The sequence below is a fragment of the Doryrhamphus excisus genome, chromosome 15 (assembly GCF_030265055.1).
Source record: "Doryrhamphus excisus isolate RoL2022-K1 chromosome 15, RoL_Dexc_1.0, whole genome shotgun sequence".
Taxonomy (NCBI): domain Eukaryota; kingdom Metazoa; phylum Chordata; class Actinopteri; order Syngnathiformes; family Syngnathidae; genus Doryrhamphus; species Doryrhamphus excisus.
In genome coordinates this window covers 18,021,253-18,041,450 of record NC_080480.1, presented here as the reverse complement: position 1 = coordinate 18,041,450, position 20,198 = coordinate 18,021,253, and the positions used below count along the sequence as shown (strand labels likewise).

The window sequence follows — 20,198 nt, the reverse complement described above, 5'->3', positions numbered from 1 at the left end:
CAACTATCCCTTTCATTAAGTTTTTCACATTGTTATGAATAGTAATTTATATATTTTTTCTCTCTTTATTTTCCCATTTTTATTTTTTTGTATTATTTGAATGATTAGCAATAGGAGGGGGTAGGATTGAAAGGAAGATGATGCTAAGCATGTCGGAAAGAAATCCACTAAGGCAGAGGTAGGGAACCTATGGCTCGGGAGCCAGGTAGGGCTCTTTTGATGACTGTATCTGGCTCTCAAGCGTTTCTTACCACAATAAAAATGTATGTTTGCTAACATTTTAAAGTAAACATCACAGAAATCACTGTTAAAAATAATATTAAAAATCTAAACTTTCTTATGCATTTTAATCCGTCCATCTATTTTCTACTGCAATATGGCCGACCATATCTATCTTTCCTGATCTTTCTCGATTTTCCAGGTCAAACACCAAAACTCGATTATTACTGGGTAATGCGGTAGTCTACCTCGGTCATTGAGATGTAAAAAAAAACATGTAAATATAAACTTTCCTCCTTTAGTCAAATAGTCACCTAGCTAAAGCTGCAGAACCAAGCCTTCTGGTGAAGATGGCCAAAAGAATGAAATATACTGAATACGGTTCAAAACCATGCAGCAGCAGAAGTTGTATTAATGGCAGCAAGTATTTGATTTATTATTGGACACTGCGCTGCTCACGAAAGTGTGCTGGCCACACCCCCTTGGCGTGGGGTAGTGTGCCTGGTCTACGTAATTAGAGCCCATTATATCTAAAACTGTTGGTCTTACATAAAAATGCACACATTTTATTGCATTCAATGTTTAAAAAAATGTATATGGCTCTCACAGATACACATTTTAAAATATCTGGTCCTCATGGCTCTCTTAGCCAAAAAGGTTCCCGACCCCTGCACTAAGGCATACCACACCAAGTCCGGCACATACATACGTAGTACCAGAACTGGAAGAAGCTAAAGAGTCCTCTCCAAGAACCTCAACACCCCAAGCCGATACACAATTCCCTCTTTCCGCATCTCCATTTGTTTGCTTCATTGATCTCCTGTGAATGGAGGACCTCTGCAAGCTGTTGATCAGGACCTGAGGCCTTGTGGACATTTATTAGACTACAGGATCAATGCGGGTCACATGGGGCGTCCACAGAGGACCACATCGCTGACACGTGTCTCACTGCAGCCCTGGCGGCGTATGAAACCCGCCCGTGTCCGCCTGCTCCTCTTTCCTGGGATTCATCCGCAGGGTGAAAATGAAGATGAATGGCTTTTTGCGCCCCCGCCGGTGTGAAATCGCCCCACGTAAGCAGGGCGTGGAAGAAAGGGGACGCCACTTGCTACGCTTGCTAGGCCAAAACATGACAAAGTGCACTCCTGCCACCGAACTCTAGGGGGGGCCGAGGCCCCGACCCAGCAGAAGCGAAGCGGATGGGCCGGTCCTCAGAGGAAAAGGAACAAATAAAGAATCACGCGGTCCCAAGCAGATTGGCTGAAAATACCCATGCGCCCTTTCACTACACTCCGTTTGGAACATTCCGCTGACTCCAAAATACGAGTGCCGCAAGGTCACCCAGGGTCACAGCTGAGCTCATATAATGGAGATTGATGCGCCGGGTGGGGGGGGGGGGGGGGGGGGCAGTGGCACAGTGACAATTACCAGGTAGCAAATGTCACCCGCATCAGAATGACATTTCTCACCGGTGGCCGTGCGCGTCACACCTCATTTCACCACTTCCATATGTTGGGAAAATCCTGAAAATCCCGTGAAAAGTCACCCGGTCATTCAAGGAAAAGGAACTAGGAGCCAAAGTAAAGCACACGCCGTCGCTACTGGTTACGTGTCGGAGATCGGCAGAACCAGTTGTCATCTGCGGCGTCAGGCGTATCCGAGGAACATTTTCTTTCCTTATCTTTTCCTCAAAGATGGCCCACAGCTGGAAAGCCTCCTGCACTTAGATATGTGGAGACCACCACCATGACGGAAACCACTTGGGTTGGCTCCTTCCCCACCAAGGTGGGGCTTCACGTGCACATCCAAAACATTCCGAAGTGGAATGGCAGAGACGATAACTGGCCTGCTTTTTCTCCCATACATACCAAACATGTTTTTCGGAATACTACAGCGGTTTTAAAAAAAAAAAATCATATTTTGACTTTATGCTACTAAAAAGACATCATATTACTCTCGGAAAATTGCACCTCTTCTGTTTGGAATTCAACTTTTTCTTCATATTTTGACTTTATTTTCATAGGATTACAATTGTTTCTTCATTTTCTGCTGTTTTTAATTTTCCAACAATTTCAAGATTCCCTATAAAATTTATTTTATAATTTATTCTTATTATATATGATTTATTAATAATTAATTAATAGTCAATTAATTAAAAATTAATTCATATTAATTAATAATTTTATCTAATTTTATTCTATAATTTATTATTTTTACTCTACTTATTTTAGTAGCATTAGAAGCTAATTTTCTAAATATGACAACTATTAGAGTTCTGCTGGGATTTGGATGTTGAGGAAAACTAGTTCCCGCTAGTTGCCGGGGAACGGGAAGTCAGTAAAGAGTTTGGCTTCTCAAAACAATATGCCTTCAAAAGCATAATACTAAAAAATCAGACCTAACTAATCGCTCGGCGTTATTTTCTCTGCCGTCGTTGCACTTGCCCCCCCCCCAAATACAACTTCATGGCAAAAAAATCCCAACTATCCCTTTCAGTTTTTTTCAAGTTTTTCACATTGTTATGAATAGTAATTTATATTTTTTTTATTCTCAAAATGATTACTGCTTTCAATTTTTTTGGACACGCCTGGTTTAGGGCCTTAAAATTACTGGATTCATCCAAACAACAAACTTTAGATGAACCAACTAAGAAACCTGATGTTTAGCATTACCACACAGGAAGCTAAACAGCTAGCCAAAGAGCTCCGATTGCTCCCTCTCAGGAAAACACCCCCCCTAGCGTTTTGGCAATGAACGACAACTGGATCAAGATGCCGGGTTGGGACTACGCTGTAGCATAACGAGGAATTTATCCCAATCTAAAATGGGAAGGCTGCGGGGGAGAAGAAGGTTCCGTAGCGCATGAAATGCTAACTGGTCTAGTCTTTCACGGGTCACACTCAGACGTGACAAACCACGACTTTGTTTCTAATCAATGGTCCCGGCTGATGAACACGACATAAACAGTCAGCAACATGTGACCGCCCCGACAGGACGGATCACAAAGAAGAGTCCCGGTCGCCGCCCGGCGTTCACCCTTGGCGAAAGACACGGCGGCTCCCAGAGAGAAAGTCAAGGGCAAACCTGTTGATGTGCGCTAGCTAACGTGGGACTCGGGGCAGAGCAGCACTCGGAGATTGTGATGACGCATCCGACAGTGACGGGAGGGAAAAAAAAAAGTGTGTGTAGTCTTTGGAGTTGCAGAGCGTCCGAGAGGGAGGGGGGGTGCACGGAGAGGAGGGAGGCGAACGGAGAGGAGGAGGAGGAGGAGGAGGGAGGAGGAGGGAGGGCGAAGGATAAATCCTTACTACATAATCATTAGAGCTCACAAGCCTTTCCTGTGACACGCCGTGTTGCAGTCGGGATTACAGCCGCCCAGCGCCGCCGAGCAGAGCCCCCCCCCCCGCGGATGGTGAGCGGTCGGGCGCAGGTGGGGACGGGGGCGAGACGGGAACCGGACGGGAAGCGCCGTTGAGTGACACGTTGACACAAGCGGCGGAGAGGAATCTTCCAAACTCCAGCGGCGGACCCGCTCCAACATCTGTCCCCACGCCGCCGCCACCGCCGCCGTCTGTCACCTCTCGGAGTCTCGCTCGGATGGAGCTGCGGCGGGAGCGCCAGGCGAGGCAGAGGAAGGGGGGCCGGAGGATGAAGACCAGGGTCACCCTGAAGCATCAGCAACAGAAGGACAGGTGTCCCCGACCAAAGACGGAGTACCACTCGGAGCAGGATTTCTTTTGCTAAGTTTTCCGACAGCTTCTTCCTCCGAGTGGAAGAAGATCCCATGCCAAGACAGGAATTATTCTTTTCCCAGAGGTGGCTGAAGATCTCCAAAAAGGCTTAGCAGAAATATGCATGCTGGCAGCCGTCCCCCCAAAGCATCCTGGGACATTTTACCTGAGATCCCTCCCCGGAGGTAGCCCTTTCGCCTTCCCGAGCGGAACACTTAGCCAGCAGCGAGTGTGAACAGCCACCATGTGTTAATTTGCTGGCGCTGATATCGCTCTATCACGCCGCATCACACCGACACCCCCCCCCCCACCCCCCCGTCCCCCCTCCTCCCCCTCTTCACCAGCCAGTGATAATGTGACCTTCTGCCAAAGTGCTGGAGACCATGCCGCCATCGCAGCGGGCTGCTCTGTCGCTGCTACTGAAATAGACTCAAACAAGTGCAGGCGAAGGAAGAGAAAGAAGGGGGAGACGAAAAGGGGGAGCGGAAGAGGAGACTGGAGCAGGGAGAAAGGAAAAGCGAGGCGGGAAGAGGAACACGGGCACGGGATGCGAGGTGACGGGTCCAGGCTGGATGTGGATCGCCATCACAGGTAATCTCCATCCTCAGATCAAGTCTAACTCGAGAAAGACACACTTGGGGGGTGGAGGGGGGGTGGGGGAGGGGGGGGGGGGGGGTGCGGCCACGTGGAAATGCTTTCCGCTTCCCTTTCCTGCCGCCGCCGTCAGCGCTCCGTCTGCGCCCGTGGAGGAATTATCAGAGCGCAGCGGGTCCTCCGGGCGATCAGACAGCCTGCTGTGTGTTGAAGGTGCGCACGAACTGTTGCTTTAACTCGGAGCGCCGCTCCGTGGGGGCTGCTGGGGGTAGGAGGGAGGGGGGTCAGCAGATCGATGAGTCATTGTAAACAGTCGGCGCGGCTCACCGACCGACCGACTGACGCGCACCTGCTGCTAAGAGATACTTTGTCAGGATGCGAGCGCTTCACGCTGGTCTTGAAGGATCTGACGCGTCTACATCGGTCTGGGGGGGGGGGGGGCGCGGCCTGGTTTGACTGACATGCGGACTCAATCGGCAGATGACCGACCAAACATTAAAATCGTGGGGGCTTAGTGAACCGGATGACCTCTTCCGTTAGCTCGGGACGGATGTAGCAAGTCGTAGCTGGGACAGAAACGGTGAACGGCTTGAAGGGTTTGTCATTAGCGGAGAACAACCGATTCGTTATTCCACTCAGCCGAGCCAATCCAAAGCGAGCGTTGACACGTTTGTTACATGGCGGTCTCCGGACATGTGACGGCGTCGTGGCGACAACAATAAAACACCAAAATGAAGGTTGGGCTTCATTAGCCCATCTTAGCGTCCATCCTACTCCAGTACGGATACTAAGTACGAAGACGTCGTATCACGTATGTTACTGTGACTTGCCACTTAGATTGGGTGGTGCATTGTGGGAAGTGGACGCCATTTTTGTGAGCCAGCGTATTGGTGCTTTGACAGAGAGCTACACAACGTATGTACCAGTGACACTGCTAACCGACTTTTACCACGATTTAACCGTTACATCCCGAATAGAAAATCAGCAGAAATTCCCCACAAGGGTGACACGCCATGTTCCTTGGCGCTTGGGGCTCTTTCAGTATCGGTGTCTTTGTGCTGCATGCTTGATCAATATGCCAACCTCCAGCTAGGTGGCAGCAGTGCTCACACCGATCAAGCCGGTATATAATAAGTACACAGGAGCATCCGGTGTGCAGTATTTGTTGTGATATTTGGACACCAAAGCACTACTTCCATGTTGTTCTACTGTAAAATTCCATAGGCACTCCTGGACCTACCAAAATCCACGCCGATTATTCCGAAAAACCGAAACCTGCCCATGAACCCCCTCCCCAAAACAGCGACCCTCACATGACACAGCAGTAAAATGGAAGTGGATCAAATATGACTTGTTTCACCTCAGAATGAGGTGGGGGGGTCGGGGGGGGGGGGGGGGTGTAAGCTGTGCCACCCCAGTCTGGCAGCTGAAAAATGGCTCTTCATTATGTTACTTGAAGCATGTCCCCGTCTGAGTAATTAGATGTGGGCGTGTGCACGTGATGGCATGTGATGGGGGGGGGGGGGGGGGGGGTCCATCACACAACGTAAACACGCATTTACCAAGATAGACCACGTGATGGACAACCACAGAGCACACACAGAAACTACCATTAACCCTAACTGTTATTTACTATGCGCCCGCACAACATGCTGGGTAATCCAGGTCACAAGTAGCCAAGTCTTTTGTTAAGTAAGGTTTAACAGATAATGCTGCAAATTTCTTAGGACACAAAGCAAAAGGTGTTGCAGCATTGCCAATCGTGCAAATTCCAAGCGAGGGGTGGGGGGGGGGGGGGCACGGGGACCACGGAGAAAATAAAAAAAAAAGGTGGGGGCGCCCGCATCCTCCACTCCAATGGGGCAGATAACGGACAGTCGCAAGCGAGCAGGACAGTAAACCACGTACTGCACCGGGACGATGGAGGTTTGCAGAATATTAAAGCAATCTCAAGGTCGGGGGGGGGGGGGGGGGGGGGGGGGGAGGGGGGGCTATAGTAAATCACAAACATCAACACGTGAATTCGGATTCATGCAATTTATGGACACTGACAGCGCACGATTACGCGGTCAAGTCGGATGCCACCGCTGTGCTCGTGCACGGCTGCTTGGGGCGCACCCCCCCCACCCCCCCACCCAGCCCCCCCGGACTTTATGGCTGTGCTCACGGGCACGTCAGAGGTTCTGGCCCATTTAAATTCATAGCGCAGCACCGCTCGCACCTCCTCGAACGCCCCGTCGCCGTCGAGAAGGAAAACTGACACGCTGCAGGCAAAGGAGGGGGTGGGGGGGTGTTGGGGGGGGGGGGGGGGTGTGCAGTCACCTCCATCCTTGTCATTGTTCTGGATGCCAACCGGAGCATTTTGCGCGGCCTCATGTGAGATCTGTAATTGGAGGAGCTGATTAGCGTAATTGCTAACGGGCAAAAAACATGGTCTGCGGTTTGATGCCGTGTCGCGTTTGTGTCGTGGCGCCGGTTGGCGGCTGAAGAGCCATCTGAAGTGGCGCCGACCTCCATGTTGGCCACCATGTTGGCGAGCGTGTGAGTTAAAGCTGAAAGTTGAAATAAAATAAATAACAATAATAAGGTGTTTGTTTAAAGAACTATTTTGGCGGCATCGAACCCGTTTGTCCTAAAGTTGACCGGGGCTATTTAGTCAATTGAGCTCCACGCCCGGCGAGTTGGGTGGAAATCGGCTTTAAATTGGAGTGTAAATCCCTCAGACTGGGACTACGTATTAAACTACGTATTGGACTCAATCTCCCATTTTTCCACATGCTGCCGTTGGAACGCTGCGGTCGGCGTCATGCCAGCAAATTGTATGTTTTTCCAGCCGGCGGGATACAACTACGCTCCGGCAAGACAGATTAAGACCAAAGTGGTATGCTCATATGTGGATTACAGGCGGTGTACGTGTGCGCGCATGTCATGGGTCAGCATGCGTGTGTGGCAGCCACCGAGTCGGCCGCACAGGCAGGGCGGGTGACAGCTGGACTGGCGACGGGTGGGGAGGGGGGGGGGGGGGTTGGTGCGCGGCGGTCTGGTTCCGCACGGGCAGCCACGGTTTCAGATTAACCGGGGTTTTACACTTATCCCTGCTCCATATACAGAACATGGCTGACAGAGGAACGCTCCGCCCGCCGCTGCCCGCCAGTCGCCCGTCACTCACCAGGGCTAGCAAGCCTGGCGGGAGGGGGGTTAATATTCATGTCAGAGGGCGGCATCAAGGCCCCTAAGCCACAGTTTGACATCCAATGTGATGCATGTTATGGAAAAATGGATTACAATTGTCTTTGTAATCCGCTGCCTCCGAACACTTTGACACAAACAATCTCTTCCATCGCTGACAAAGCTAACGCTACACGGTGACGGAGTAACGCAAGTCCGTCCTTTACGGCGTTTTTGCACGGACGGAATAGCAGAACTGGCCAATAAAAACAGAGGAATCTCATGGAAAAATGGTCATAAGCTCAATCTCACCTCTGAATCTGCAACGTCACTTCCTGTCCACATGTCCGGAAGTCTTATTTTATCGAATCATATCTACTATATTGGGCAATATGAGTGTAACGGTGATGCTAGGGGTGCTATGTCATGTCTAGAGGGCTCTAATAATGGTAAAAGAATATCGTGTTTATGAAGATGGAACTTATGACGGTTGGAGTCTGGAACCAATTAAGTGCCATAAACAAGGGATTACCGTACTGGATTATATGGGCCTGCAAGCAGTCGATTCCAGTCCATCCAGATAGAGCCCACGTGATCGGAGCCGCAGCGTGTGCTAACATGTTAAGCATGTTGCAAGTAGCGTGATAGTTAGATATGGACAAGGCGGGATTTGTGTTCGGAATGGGAATGGGATGGGGAGGGAAAAAGCTGTATCGGGCCACGGTGACAGTAACCACGCTGGAGCCACGTTGGGCAGCGTTGGAGAAAGTTTTGGTTTCACTTTTGCGTATCATGGTGTTGCATTCAAGGACGTACAAAAAAAGACTATGGACTTTTCAGTGAAGGAACACCGGATAACGTCTCAACGTCTCGTCCAATGATACAACAGCAACTTGAGCATCCTTCACATGCCGTAAATGATTATTTACAGGAGCAGCGCCCCCCCCCACCCCGTGCACATGTGCAGCATCGTGAGCATTTAGTGACGGTCGTAAAGATGAGCTCTTGTGCTATTTCCGTTGGGCAGGGCTTCCATCCAATAACAATACATCCCGCCTTGTCTCGTTAATGAAGAAGCACAGGAATAAACGTCCTGATTTCCATTTGGGAGCATCCAGGCGGGCGCCCCCGTGTCACAGCGGAGCCGCCCGCTGACGTCTTAATGTGGCTGATTAAAAGCCCAGCCGGGCCAGCGGCGGCGGCCTTTGGCGGACGTTGGGAGGCGTTCTAATGAATTAAGAGGACAGATACCAAAGATAAGACGCCCGTGATTAGCATAGTGAGAAAGGCGGGGGGAAGAGGGGGGTGGGGGCGGGGGGGTCAAGGATAGTGTATCCAGCAGGATTTCAGATGAGATTTTATGTTCTGCAGCTTTTCCAGGTTAGGTGACCCGTGTCGAGCGGCCATGTTAAAGCAGCAGGGGGGCGGCTGCACGACTTTCTGGACTCGACACGGTGCACGTGTCGGCAACCCTGCGGTCAGGACCTACAGATTAGCTCGTTAGCGGCAGATGACGAGAGATTAGGATGCTTTCCCATCGCAGGAGTCCTGAGAATACAAATTGAAATCTGGGAATTATCGTCGTCTTTTTCTAATAGATATCTCCCGAAATAACATTGTCAAACCCACAAAGAGCACTTCCTGCTTCCTGTTTTGATATATTGAGGCCGGAAAAACGACTCAGTTTGTTTTCATTTATCATCATCATCATCATCATCGGGCCGAGTGCCCACGAGACAGTTTCTTTCCTGAATGATAAATCAGGTTTCAGTCCGTCTTTATCTTGTGACACCCGGCGGCCTCTGATCTCTCACCATCTCTCCAAAATGTCCTGGGTCTTCCCTGAGGCCTCCTTTGAGTCGGACGTGCCCCGAACACCTCCACGGGGAGGCGTCCGGGAGGCATCCGGATGCCCGAGCCCCCTCAACTGGTGGATGCCTCCCGGACGTCTCCCCCGGGGAGGTGTTCGGAGCAGCGCTTTGTCCTGGATGGCGGTGCTTCCGACCTTAAGGGAGGGCCCAGCCACCCGGCATCCTTGTCCTTTCATTGCTACTCCAAACTGGGAACGTGGAGAGTATTGCCTTTCGGCTCAGTTCCCATTGATCAACTAGGAAAGATTTTTTTTTTTTTTGGAAAAGTCACAAAGGCTTCCGTGATCCCCGTGAGGACAAGCGGCTTAAAAATGGATGGATGGAGTTCCAAAGGCGTTTTCTGTACTTATCGAAAAAGAGCGATGACATATCGATGACACGCGACCCCCGTCGGCCGCGGATCCATGACGGGTGTATTGATCATGTAGCAGAAGGGCCGACAGGTGCACGCCGTCATAACAACCTCAGCGCAGGCCTCACGGCTCCGATATAAAAGACGCCATTAAATAAAGACTACGCGCCGATGACACACGGCGCACCCCCCCCCTCACAGCCTCACATTAACCATCTGGACCAGGACTTGACGCCTCAGCAGCAACCGGCTGACCGATGGCCCTCGTTTGTATGTATGTGTGATCAGATGAAGAAATAGACTACCTGAATGGAGCAGGTCCCAAGAAGAACCAGATTGGGAGGAAACAGCGGAATATGAATGTGCGTACTCCCTCTTAGAAGGTATTCCGTCAAAATGGGAAAACAAATTGAAATGTCCGAGATTGCTTGCGTGCCGGGCATGCATTATGATCTCTGCCTCGCTGCACCTATTCCAAAAATTCTATTCACCTTATCAACGCTATTCAATTTAGCCGATACCATAGAACATGCCCGCGTGGATATTTGACGGTCTGGTTTATCAACAAAAAAAAAACGCAGACGTTCTTCCACTTCCACGTCAAAGACAAACATATGCGTGTGATAGTGAATAAAAGCTCAGCAGTCATTTTCGATTCGCGCCGTGAATGGCAGCTCACAGACAGACAACATCTCGGCTCCGACGTTAAATACGACCATTGTGGGGGAATACATGTCGCCTGCTTGCGTTCGCCACCGCCGTTTTATTTACGATACGGGGACGCATTCATTCTGGGATGTGGAAAAGCACCTTTGCATTTACACAGAGAAGCATCCTGTTGCAGAGCCTCGCATGGGTGCACTCTGGGCGCACCTTGGGCGCACCCTGAGCAGATCCCGTATGAAGACGTACGCACAGACTCCATTCCTTCAACACACAGTGACTATACAACATGCTGATGATCACTAGGGTGGGGGTATGCTGGAGCCTATCCCAGCTGACTTGGGGCGAGAGGCGGGGTACAACTTGGACTGATGGTCGGCCAATCACAGGGCACATATAAATAAACATTCACACCTCCGTTCATACCTATGGACAACTCCTCCAATTAACTCAATGTATACAGTAAACCTCGGATATATCGGATTCAATTGTTCCCACTGGTTGTCCGTTTTACGCATATATCGTATTTATATCCGGTATATGCGTAAATGGGATTTTATCCGTTCTAAAAAGGCACTTCCTTGACTATGTTTCCAATGTACCTGGACGCGCAGGCAACGCTGCAAACGTCGTATAGCGGCCTGTCACGATTCGGCGAATCGGAGCGCCACGATGCGGCCATCCGATATATGCCAGGGAAATTTCATGGAAATGCATTGGAACGGGACTGGAGATTTTGTCCGAAATAGGCGAAATCCGTTATAAAAAAATCCGATATATGCAATGAATTTTTATTGGAAATGCATTACAGAAAAATCGGTTCTTTTTTATCTGTCCGTTGTGAGCGAATTTCCGATATATCCGAGGTTTACTGTACTATTTATATCATATTTTATGGAATGTGTGAGGAAACCGGAATACCCGAAGCAAACCCACACATGCACGGGAAAAGAAGACTCAAACCCAGATCTCCTGACTGGTTGTAACAAACATTCCTGACAAGCTGCCTTGTGGGTCGTCTTGGGTGAACGATGGCAATTAAAGAGAGGGGGCATTGTTAGTGCAGCTGGAAGTAATTCCTGCGTACCAACAGTCTACAATCAGTAGTGGTGTCCACCCTCCGAACGAGGAACCTACACATGCACAGAGAGAAGGTTCTCCAAGCCCATCAACCCCAGCCTTCCCGACGTTGCCAGGTCTTCCTTCAGGTGTACAGTTTGACTTGAAAGCCGTTTTTTGCAAGTTTGCTTTGTCCTCTGGTAGTCGCAGGCACTCCATGCTCAATTTAACTTTGCCTGTAGGACAGATTGGATCAACATCAAATAAGCCAAATATAATTACAACCAAGACGGATTAGATCAGGCTAAAAAAAGAAGAATTAGCATTCCCGTCGTCGGGAAAATGACACTGACAGGAAACTTGGAAGTGATGCCATCTGTTCAAGGAGACAACCTTTTGTCCTTTTTTTATTTTAGAATAATTCCCCCCCCTACACAAAGAGGCGGGAGCTTGTTGCTTTTCAGTATGCTAATGCTAATGCGGCTTTAAAGCACGTCAGTCAATTACGACATCAAAACTGCGCACGTTTTTCATCTTTCATCGCTCTTTTTTTTTCAATTTGTATGTTTAACGACGCTGAAGTTTTATGAAGTGTCGCCGGCTGTCAAGGCATGAAATTGGTCTGGCGAAGGGAGGAAGATGAAAGCAGAACGCAGCGACAACTTCCATCCAGTTCTGGAAAGTAGTCGGTCCACGCCGTCGGCCCGCGCTCGTGCGTCGTCACTTTGGAAAAAAAGGGATGTCCTCGTCAGGCACGGCGGACGGGAATGTTTCGGAGGATTTAATTCGCGGATGAAAAAGCCTCTTCTCTTTTTTTTTTACGTAGCGGCGCAGGTTACGGATGACTTTTCCAGCTCGCTGGCTCCTTGCCAGCAAATTTCCGGCGCTAATCTGGCAGCTGCGTCGCAGCACTTACACGAAAACGCTTGATAACCTACAAATTGTTCCTCAAAGTCACTTCTGCTCGCACGTGTCGGAGCGACGAGCGCTTGTCGCCGGGTTATTGATGACTTATTGCCCGTTTGCTTTAATTCCGCATCCTTCATCGTGTTCGACCTTCAGGCGTCTGCCTCAGCTGTTTCGCCGGCTTGATTGAGCGTGCGCAAGGTCGCAGCCTTTTAAGCATTTTGACCACGTACGTCTCCCCCACGTCAAAGGCATTAACCCCAAACTATTGCGGCGCCGTCGCAGCTGAAACACGGCTAATGTCATCGCAAAGGAGGTGGCGCTAGCTCCCTCGCCGCCAGCCACTAATCAGTTTATGAGATGATTTACGGGGCCGACCTGCCGGATCACGTGTGAGGCGTCGTGTGGACACCTCACATGTATGTTGGTGCAGTCATGTGACATGACACAAAAATGGAAGCGGTGGCAGACAGTAGCGGCACCAAAAAACTACGCAGCTATCGCCATCTCGTTCGGGTGCAATGGATGCAGGCTCCAGCAAAGTGGGTTCAGGCACTGTTGCAGAAGTAGCGGTTTCGGGTAATAGTATGTAAACGATAGCCTAGCAAAGACAATGCAGTGATGTCAACGATGGGGCGATATCAGGCCGGACCGGTACGAAGCGCCACCGCGGAGCTCGCCAAATCTCCTGATAAGTTTCCATGCTACAATCAAGCGCTAGGCCGCGACGCCTGGCAGGGATTACCGAGGGATTACAATATATTCACCCCACCGGGACTCCATCACATGTTGGATCAGATCTCTCCGACGGGGGAACCGGCGTGCCACGCTCTCACGGGAAGTCCGCCGGCGGAGTCGTAGCGGCGACACAGGAATGTCAGCGCCGAAAACAATCCGGCCGGGTGGTCCTCGTGTGGTTCCTCTCCAGAGGGCAAAGAGCGAAGCAATCAGGGTTCGGAGGCAACGGGCCGGGTTGGCGGGTGAAATCCGCTCCATTAGTGAGCTCACACAAAGAGCTGGGATTAGCCCCAAAGCCAACTTGGCACTTTCAATAAATTGAGTCAGTAATTAAAAATTGTAAAAAAGCATCGTCTCTCAATGACAGTGTAGATGTCAGCTGACGACAACAAGTAGACCGTTGGCAGATTAAGTCGGAAAACCGGAATGTCACGAGAGGGGGAAAGAAACGACAAATCCTCTTGTTCTGCATTTGTTGCATTAAACACTGGACACCATCTGTTGTGTTGGAACGCAAAATACAACAGCAGCCCGGTGGCAGATGCCACCCTAAGAGCCCGGTCTCGGCCCCGTGCCGCTCGCTGACACTCTAAAAATACGACTCTGAGCTCCGTTAATGGCCTCTTAGTTACGGCGCAACCGCCGGCGCTACGATGCTAAAATAAGCAAATAAGCAGTCTGGATTAGTACGTGCTCGCAAAACACGGTAGCGCAACTAGCGCTGTGTATCTAATGTCAATCCCCTCTCTTGACCCCTCACCCCCGACTCTGACCCCCCCCCCCCCCTCCCTCTCCAGGCAGTAGGCGACTGAGATGGGCGTTCGTTTAGGCTCCTTGAGCGACTCCTTGTGGTGGCCGCCGGTGCTGCTGCTGCTGCTCTTCGGCGCCGCCCCCCGCTGCTCGGCCCGGCCGTTCGGGATCCCGGCGCCCGCCGTCAACGTGGCGGTGGTGTTCAGCGGCTCCGCCTACCAGACGGAGATCAAGGGGCGGCTGAGTCGGGAGAACTTCATGGACCTGCCGCTGGAGGTGAACCCCATCACTGTGCTGGTGAACAACACCAACCCCCGGGCGCTGCTCACGCGCATCTGCGACACGCTCTCCACCAACCGCGTCCATGGCGTGGTGTTTGAGGACAACGTCGGCTCGGAGGCCGTGGCCCAGATCCTGGACTTCCTCTCGACTCAGACAGGCGTGCCCATCGTGGGGATCAGTGGAGGCTCCGCTGTGGTCCTGCCGTACAAGGTTAGAGGGAGGGGCCCGCCGGCTACACCGCTTCATCCCGCCTCCACCTCGTCTGTCACCGCGCATCAAAATTCATCACATGTCACTCTAAAAAACACAATCCATCTTCAGGCGCTAAAAATGACATAACCCAATTCCACCACCGGGGACTGGGGTCACCGACAATATGGTTTTTGGTCCAAGACACGAGATCCTGTCCTTACTCACGTTTCTTCCGTGTTTAGTATTGTAGCAATTGTAGGTTGCTGCTGGACTACCCAGCATGCCTTGCGGGCGCGTTTTATACCACAGTTGAAGTTGCGTGTCGGCTATCCGTGCTTAGTAGTCGTCGGCCACGTTGAGCGGTACTTCATGGTTGTGTGTTCGGTTGTTGGGTTGCACCGTGAGCAAGACTGTGCTTCATGTTGATGACGGGCTAACCTTTCGCACCGTGTTGTTAATAACCTTTACGAGGTTATTACTAGTTATTAGTATTATTACGTGTTTGAGAGTGAGGGCGACCAAAAACCTCTGTGGCCGCCCAAACTGAACGGCCCCAAATAATAAACAAATGCAAGGGAAATAATATGATATTCAGCTACCAAAGTCCATAATAACGACAACCTTTCACACAGGAAGAAACACCTCCAACTGCATCTGCAATCAAGTCATAGATATGTTCCCTTGCTTACTGTCACACCTCCTCTTGGTGCTAATTGGACCCGGACCGGATGCTACAATGTGCCACCTTTAGCCTGAACATGGCGTGTAGCTGCGACATCCTTGGAAGAACCTCGCTGTTAAAGCGCCGGCAGAAGCTGGCACAGCAATCACCCAAGGCTCAGTTTGAGTCCGGCTCTAATCCTTTTTAGCCCGCTCGCATTTCAGGTCTTCGGTCCAGAGAGGACCACCGTCACATTCTGACATAAAAGTCATCAACAGTTACAACTACAGTACATGCTAGCTTTATCTCCGAATGGAAGAAAAGCCATCAAAATGTTTATTTGGGACACACACGCCCCCACCCCACTCAAAAACCTCCTGCTGCTGTTGGAATCATCTCCATCTCTATTCACCTCACACATATATGGTGCGTTTAAGGACCTCCAAACAGTGCAAAACGCTCTCACAAGACGATGCACGAGATTGGGTCCACGAGTTTTTAAGTGACTAATTTGCAGGTTGCGATTGCTGAATGACGATTTATTGCAAAGGAGCCTCCGGTGTCTGTCGGCGGTCGTATTTATGGTTGTAGCTGCAGTTGATAAAGAGAATAATTAAGATTAAGACATGGAGGGAGATGGCAGACTGCTGGTTTCGGTTGAATCAAATTGTCCTGATTAGATCTGCTCCACCTGTGCTAGACCCCGATATGCATATTTGTACCGTGCAGTCTTTCAATAATCCTAAATATAATAATAATAATCCTAAATCACCTCGCTTTCACAGCCAGAGCGGAAGGCATTTCAAAAAAAAAAAAAAAAAGTATTAGCACTCGGCTGTTGTTTTCTTAGAAATGGAACACAGAGTTTCTGTGACATTGCTTGACCTTGTCCTGATCCTGGCCTCTCAGGGGTGATGGCGCTCAGCCGTTAATGCCTGCCATTTCTCACACGGACCCTTAACGCTACTCTTTCGGGTGCGTCACCCGGACTCCGTCAGACTACATTAGCGCACGGACGCGTGCATTAAGAAATCAGCCCGGTGACAAAGATGGCTGTTAGGATGAAATAGGAGCTCTGGTCCGTAATTAGCCGGAGAGGGAAGCTTACGGTATGCATATAGATTCTATTTATCACCGGGGGATACATTAAAGGGGGCTAACGCGGGTGTCATCTTTAAACTAAGCCAGCTGATGAAGAACCCCACTTTAGCATATTTAGTAGGCGTGTACGTACCCAATAATCATGGTTGGGTACGTTGGTTTTTAAAGTCATGGTTGGGTTCATCAACGGGTACGTTTGGTTTTACTATGACATCTTCATCTGATGGACCTAAAAGAATATAAAAAACATAACAATTGAGTACCCCGCCTTTAGCCCAAAGACAGCTGGGATAGGCTCCAGCATACCCACGACCCTTATGAGGAAAAATGGCATAGAAAATGGATGCATTGATGTTTTGAGTACAGTGCAAAGATTCCGACAAGTGTAACAGTACGAGTTTCCATGTTTGTAGTCTCATTCCTGGTCTCTACTGAACAACGGCAGCCCCCCGCTTCCATCCTATCCACTTGTCTTTGTCCTTTTACGTATTTTAACGGGAAAGCCGAGTCTTCCCAACCATGACACTTTAACCACAGCGTAGACGTAGAGTAGAACAAAGGGGGGGCTCGTTCAAATTAGATGAAAATCCGGATTATTTTATGGCTTTTCCTAAACTGTTAAGATCATTTAAATGAAAAATACAAACCAGGAATGCTCCAATCAGGAGTTCACGAGTGAAACCAGCCCAACTGATACCAATCACAGATTACTAGATTAGTACTTTTTCTATATAGTTATGATGAGTGCTGTTGGCCAGGGGTGGAGTATAAGGAGTATCAGGAGTATCAGGAATATCCGAAGTATAAGGAGAAAAGTCAGGACAATTCCAAGGTCACCCGACTGCCCGGGGTCCACATTAATTGGTAATTATTAAAAGGGGACCTATTGAGCGGCTACATAAGATAACCCGCTCACAAAGCTTTTCCGGATCTTCCAGAATCTGCAACTATTCCAGCTGTATTTCCTTGGATTTCCAAAACTTTTAATGAATTCCACTCACAGCTTGTACGCAGGCATGCCCATATTATGGAGCCGATGACCCCCTCGAGGCTGGATGAGACTTTACAGTGAGCCGGTTTTAGAAAGAACTCTTAGCGCCATCTCAAACCTATGTAACTTTGGTATGGTTTAATACCAGAATACTAACATTTATAGGTCAGAAAAATGGAAATTGCATAATTGGAATAATTTGAGTTGAAAAAAAACCTGTCATGTACCTGGCAAGTACTATGTACCACTGTACTGCAGTGCCAGTGTGTACAAATACACCTTTAGAGCCGATTGTGGAAAGGGTCAAAAATCAGCGTCTGACCATCTGGGTTTCCTCCAGCTTCGCAAGCGATGGCAAGCGAAGAGGCAGCCGTGCGTGCTCCTGGTTGCCGGGCGGGATCCGTGTGACGTGGGTCGCCCAGGGAGGCGGTGCCAGGGCGCTTCACGCTGCGTGGCGGAGGCAGACATATGTCGCGGCAAAGAGCGGCCGCCAGAAGTCACTCTTCACAGAGCGAGGTGGAGGTGGCCGCGCTTCGGTCACGTGAGCGCCGGGCGCACCGGTTGGCGCCGCGCATCCCCGTTTATTCCCAGCCTTGTCCGGCTTTTCATTGCGGCGTTAGCCTCTTGAAGCCAACTGATATTAATCTCTGCTTTCCTTTAGCTTTTTGGATGCGGTCCGAGTCTATTAATAGAGCAAGCCGAGTCTTTCAAGTCACCTTCAGCTAAATGAAAGTGTTTTAGAGCAGGTAGAGACTCCATATGGCTCCTGTTCAGACGTATCAAAGAGCGCCGTTTGAGCACCACGAACAGCGTTCCCCTCCAAACAGCTGTTTGGAGATAATCGCTGCTTTGCGCTCTTGTCTAACGCTCATCGGGTCCGACGGCCACTAATCTTCCGGGCGGCAAAGCTTCATATGCAATTGGACATGATCAAACTAAATGTTGGAGGTGCGAGCTGAAGTTGCCTGCGGGGGCATCAGATAAAGAGTTCCTGCGGACGTTTTCCTGCTGGGAACATAATCTGAGCCTGGAGAAGCTAAGCTCTCCACTCAATGGCTTTAATCTTCTTTGGGACTGTGGACTATTACAGTGAGCTTCTGTGGAAGAACGTGTCACTGCGGGAATATGGAACGACACCAACGTGTTCTGGGAATCCTGATCAATTTGAGTGGAGTTCCTGACATTCCTTGAGTTAGACCTTGGTACTTCCACCCTGTAAACAATTTGGATGATGGAAGTGCTAACTGAATCCAACTGCGGTTACTTTCAGTGGACTCGAGGTGGCCTATGCATCCTAAGCGAGAGGATAAAACTGAAATCACATGGTTGTGGTCTTGTTGCTTTAGACCAGGGGTCTCAGACTCAATTTACCTGGGGGCCACTGGAGCTAGGGTCTGGGCAAGGCTGGGCTTTTTTTTTTTCTGCACAAAATAAGATGAAAAATAAATAAACAAAACAAGAATAAAGAAAACCAATCAATCAGTAATAAATAAATATAATAATAATAATAATAAAAATTAAAATGAACAAAGCATTATTAGAGCCCTATAGACATGACAAAACACGACTATAGTCACATTTATACTCTTTTTATTTACAACATATTGCGCAACTGCAGGGTCTCGAGACACATGCTAACTCGCAAACTAGAGAGCTAGCGACCTAAACGGTAGCCTTCAAGTTATTTCCTTTCAACTTAAATAGCCAAAAACTTACCACTTCCACACGGATAGGGAGGATAACTATTAACAGTTATTTAACCTTTAACATGAACATGAATCAAACGTAATAATTTTTTCTGGGTACATGATACCATACAGCATCCATATCAAACTTTAACATTAAACTTTCATATCAAGGCGGGGGCCTCAGACTAGTGTGGCATGTTTGAGACCCCTGCTTTAGACCATACTGCGCCCACGTCAACATGGCGCCAACATTGAGGTCGGTGAGAAACGTCGCCGGATCCAGGCGTGATACCGCCTGGAGGCAAAGAGCCAAATGGAAGTTTTTCACGAGTAACCCAACTAGAGTACGTCCTCCTTGGATCCGCACAGCTAGCTAGCCTCTCGTGGCTCCTCCCTTACACTCAACCAGTTCAGTGATAACAGAAGTGAATTTAGATGTATTTTGCATGCCTGTGAGATATAGTGGAAACGCAATGGTTTTAATTAAGAAAAGATGAATGAAAAGCCAAGATAATATTCCTCCTTTCAAGTGGGTGGAAACCTTTAGTGCAGGGGTGGGCAAACTTTTTTGACTCATGGGCCACATTGAGTTAACAAAATTGTGCGGGGGGCCAGAACATATATTTAACACACACGATTTTTCGCTTATAATTTTAATAATTTTAATAATTTTAATAATTTTAATAATTTTAATAATTTTAATAATTTTAATAATTTTAATAATTTTAATAATTTTAATAATTTTAATAATTTTAATAATTTTAATAATTTTAATAATTTTAATAATTTTGATAATTTTGATAATTTTAATATTTAATATATATAAATTTTTACGCTTATAATTTTACGCCGTGAATTATTTGTCTAATTTTAATTGTCATACTATCAGCTATATGTTCTCATTTCCTTTTTTTCAGGAGCACTTTAAACATCAGACCACATCATTTTTTATTTTTTATTTTTTTTACTGAATAAGACATCCGACTTGAAAGTCATGTTGCCAGCTCGTATGTTAAAAGTTGAAATACTTAAAAGCAACTGGCGGGCCGGATTTAAACGCTTGGTGGGCCGGGCCGTAGTTTGCCCACCCCTGCTTTAGTGCATAAGAGAGTAATCTGCCATGTACTTGGAAGACGTTGCTCTTTTTACTCCCTTTTAGGAGCTACTACGTATATATCCGTGGTTGAAAAATAAGATCTTTTCCGTGGCCGAGCAGAGTACAGAATGTTGGT

At 48.8% G+C, this 20,198-nt stretch overlaps 1 protein-coding gene and 1 long non-coding RNA gene across 5 annotated transcripts in view; one reads left to right on the top strand and one right to left on the bottom strand.

Moving 5' to 3' along the window:
- LOC131102941 (uncharacterized) overlaps positions 1–20,198 on the bottom strand; it is a 53,318-nt gene that overhangs the window by 13,947 nt on the left and 19,173 nt on the right. The gene's annotated exons all lie outside the window — the stretch shown is intronic.
- The window catches only part of grin2ca (glutamate receptor, ionotropic, N-methyl D-aspartate 2Ca), a 39,617-nt gene continuing 22,983 nt past the window's right edge, over positions 3,565–20,198 (top strand). Inside the window, exons 1-2 of one of the 2 annotated variants that reach the window (XM_058048408.1) lie at positions 3,565–4,541; positions 14,099–14,327. In XM_058048408.1, the coding sequence (XP_057904391.1) occupies positions 14,115–14,327 (213 nt within the window). In that variant the 5' untranslated portion in view covers positions 3,565–4,541; positions 14,099–14,114. Of the gene's footprint in view, positions 4,542–14,098; positions 14,544–20,198 lie in introns of both variants that reach the window. The other variant, XM_058048407.1, reaches the window with a different exon arrangement.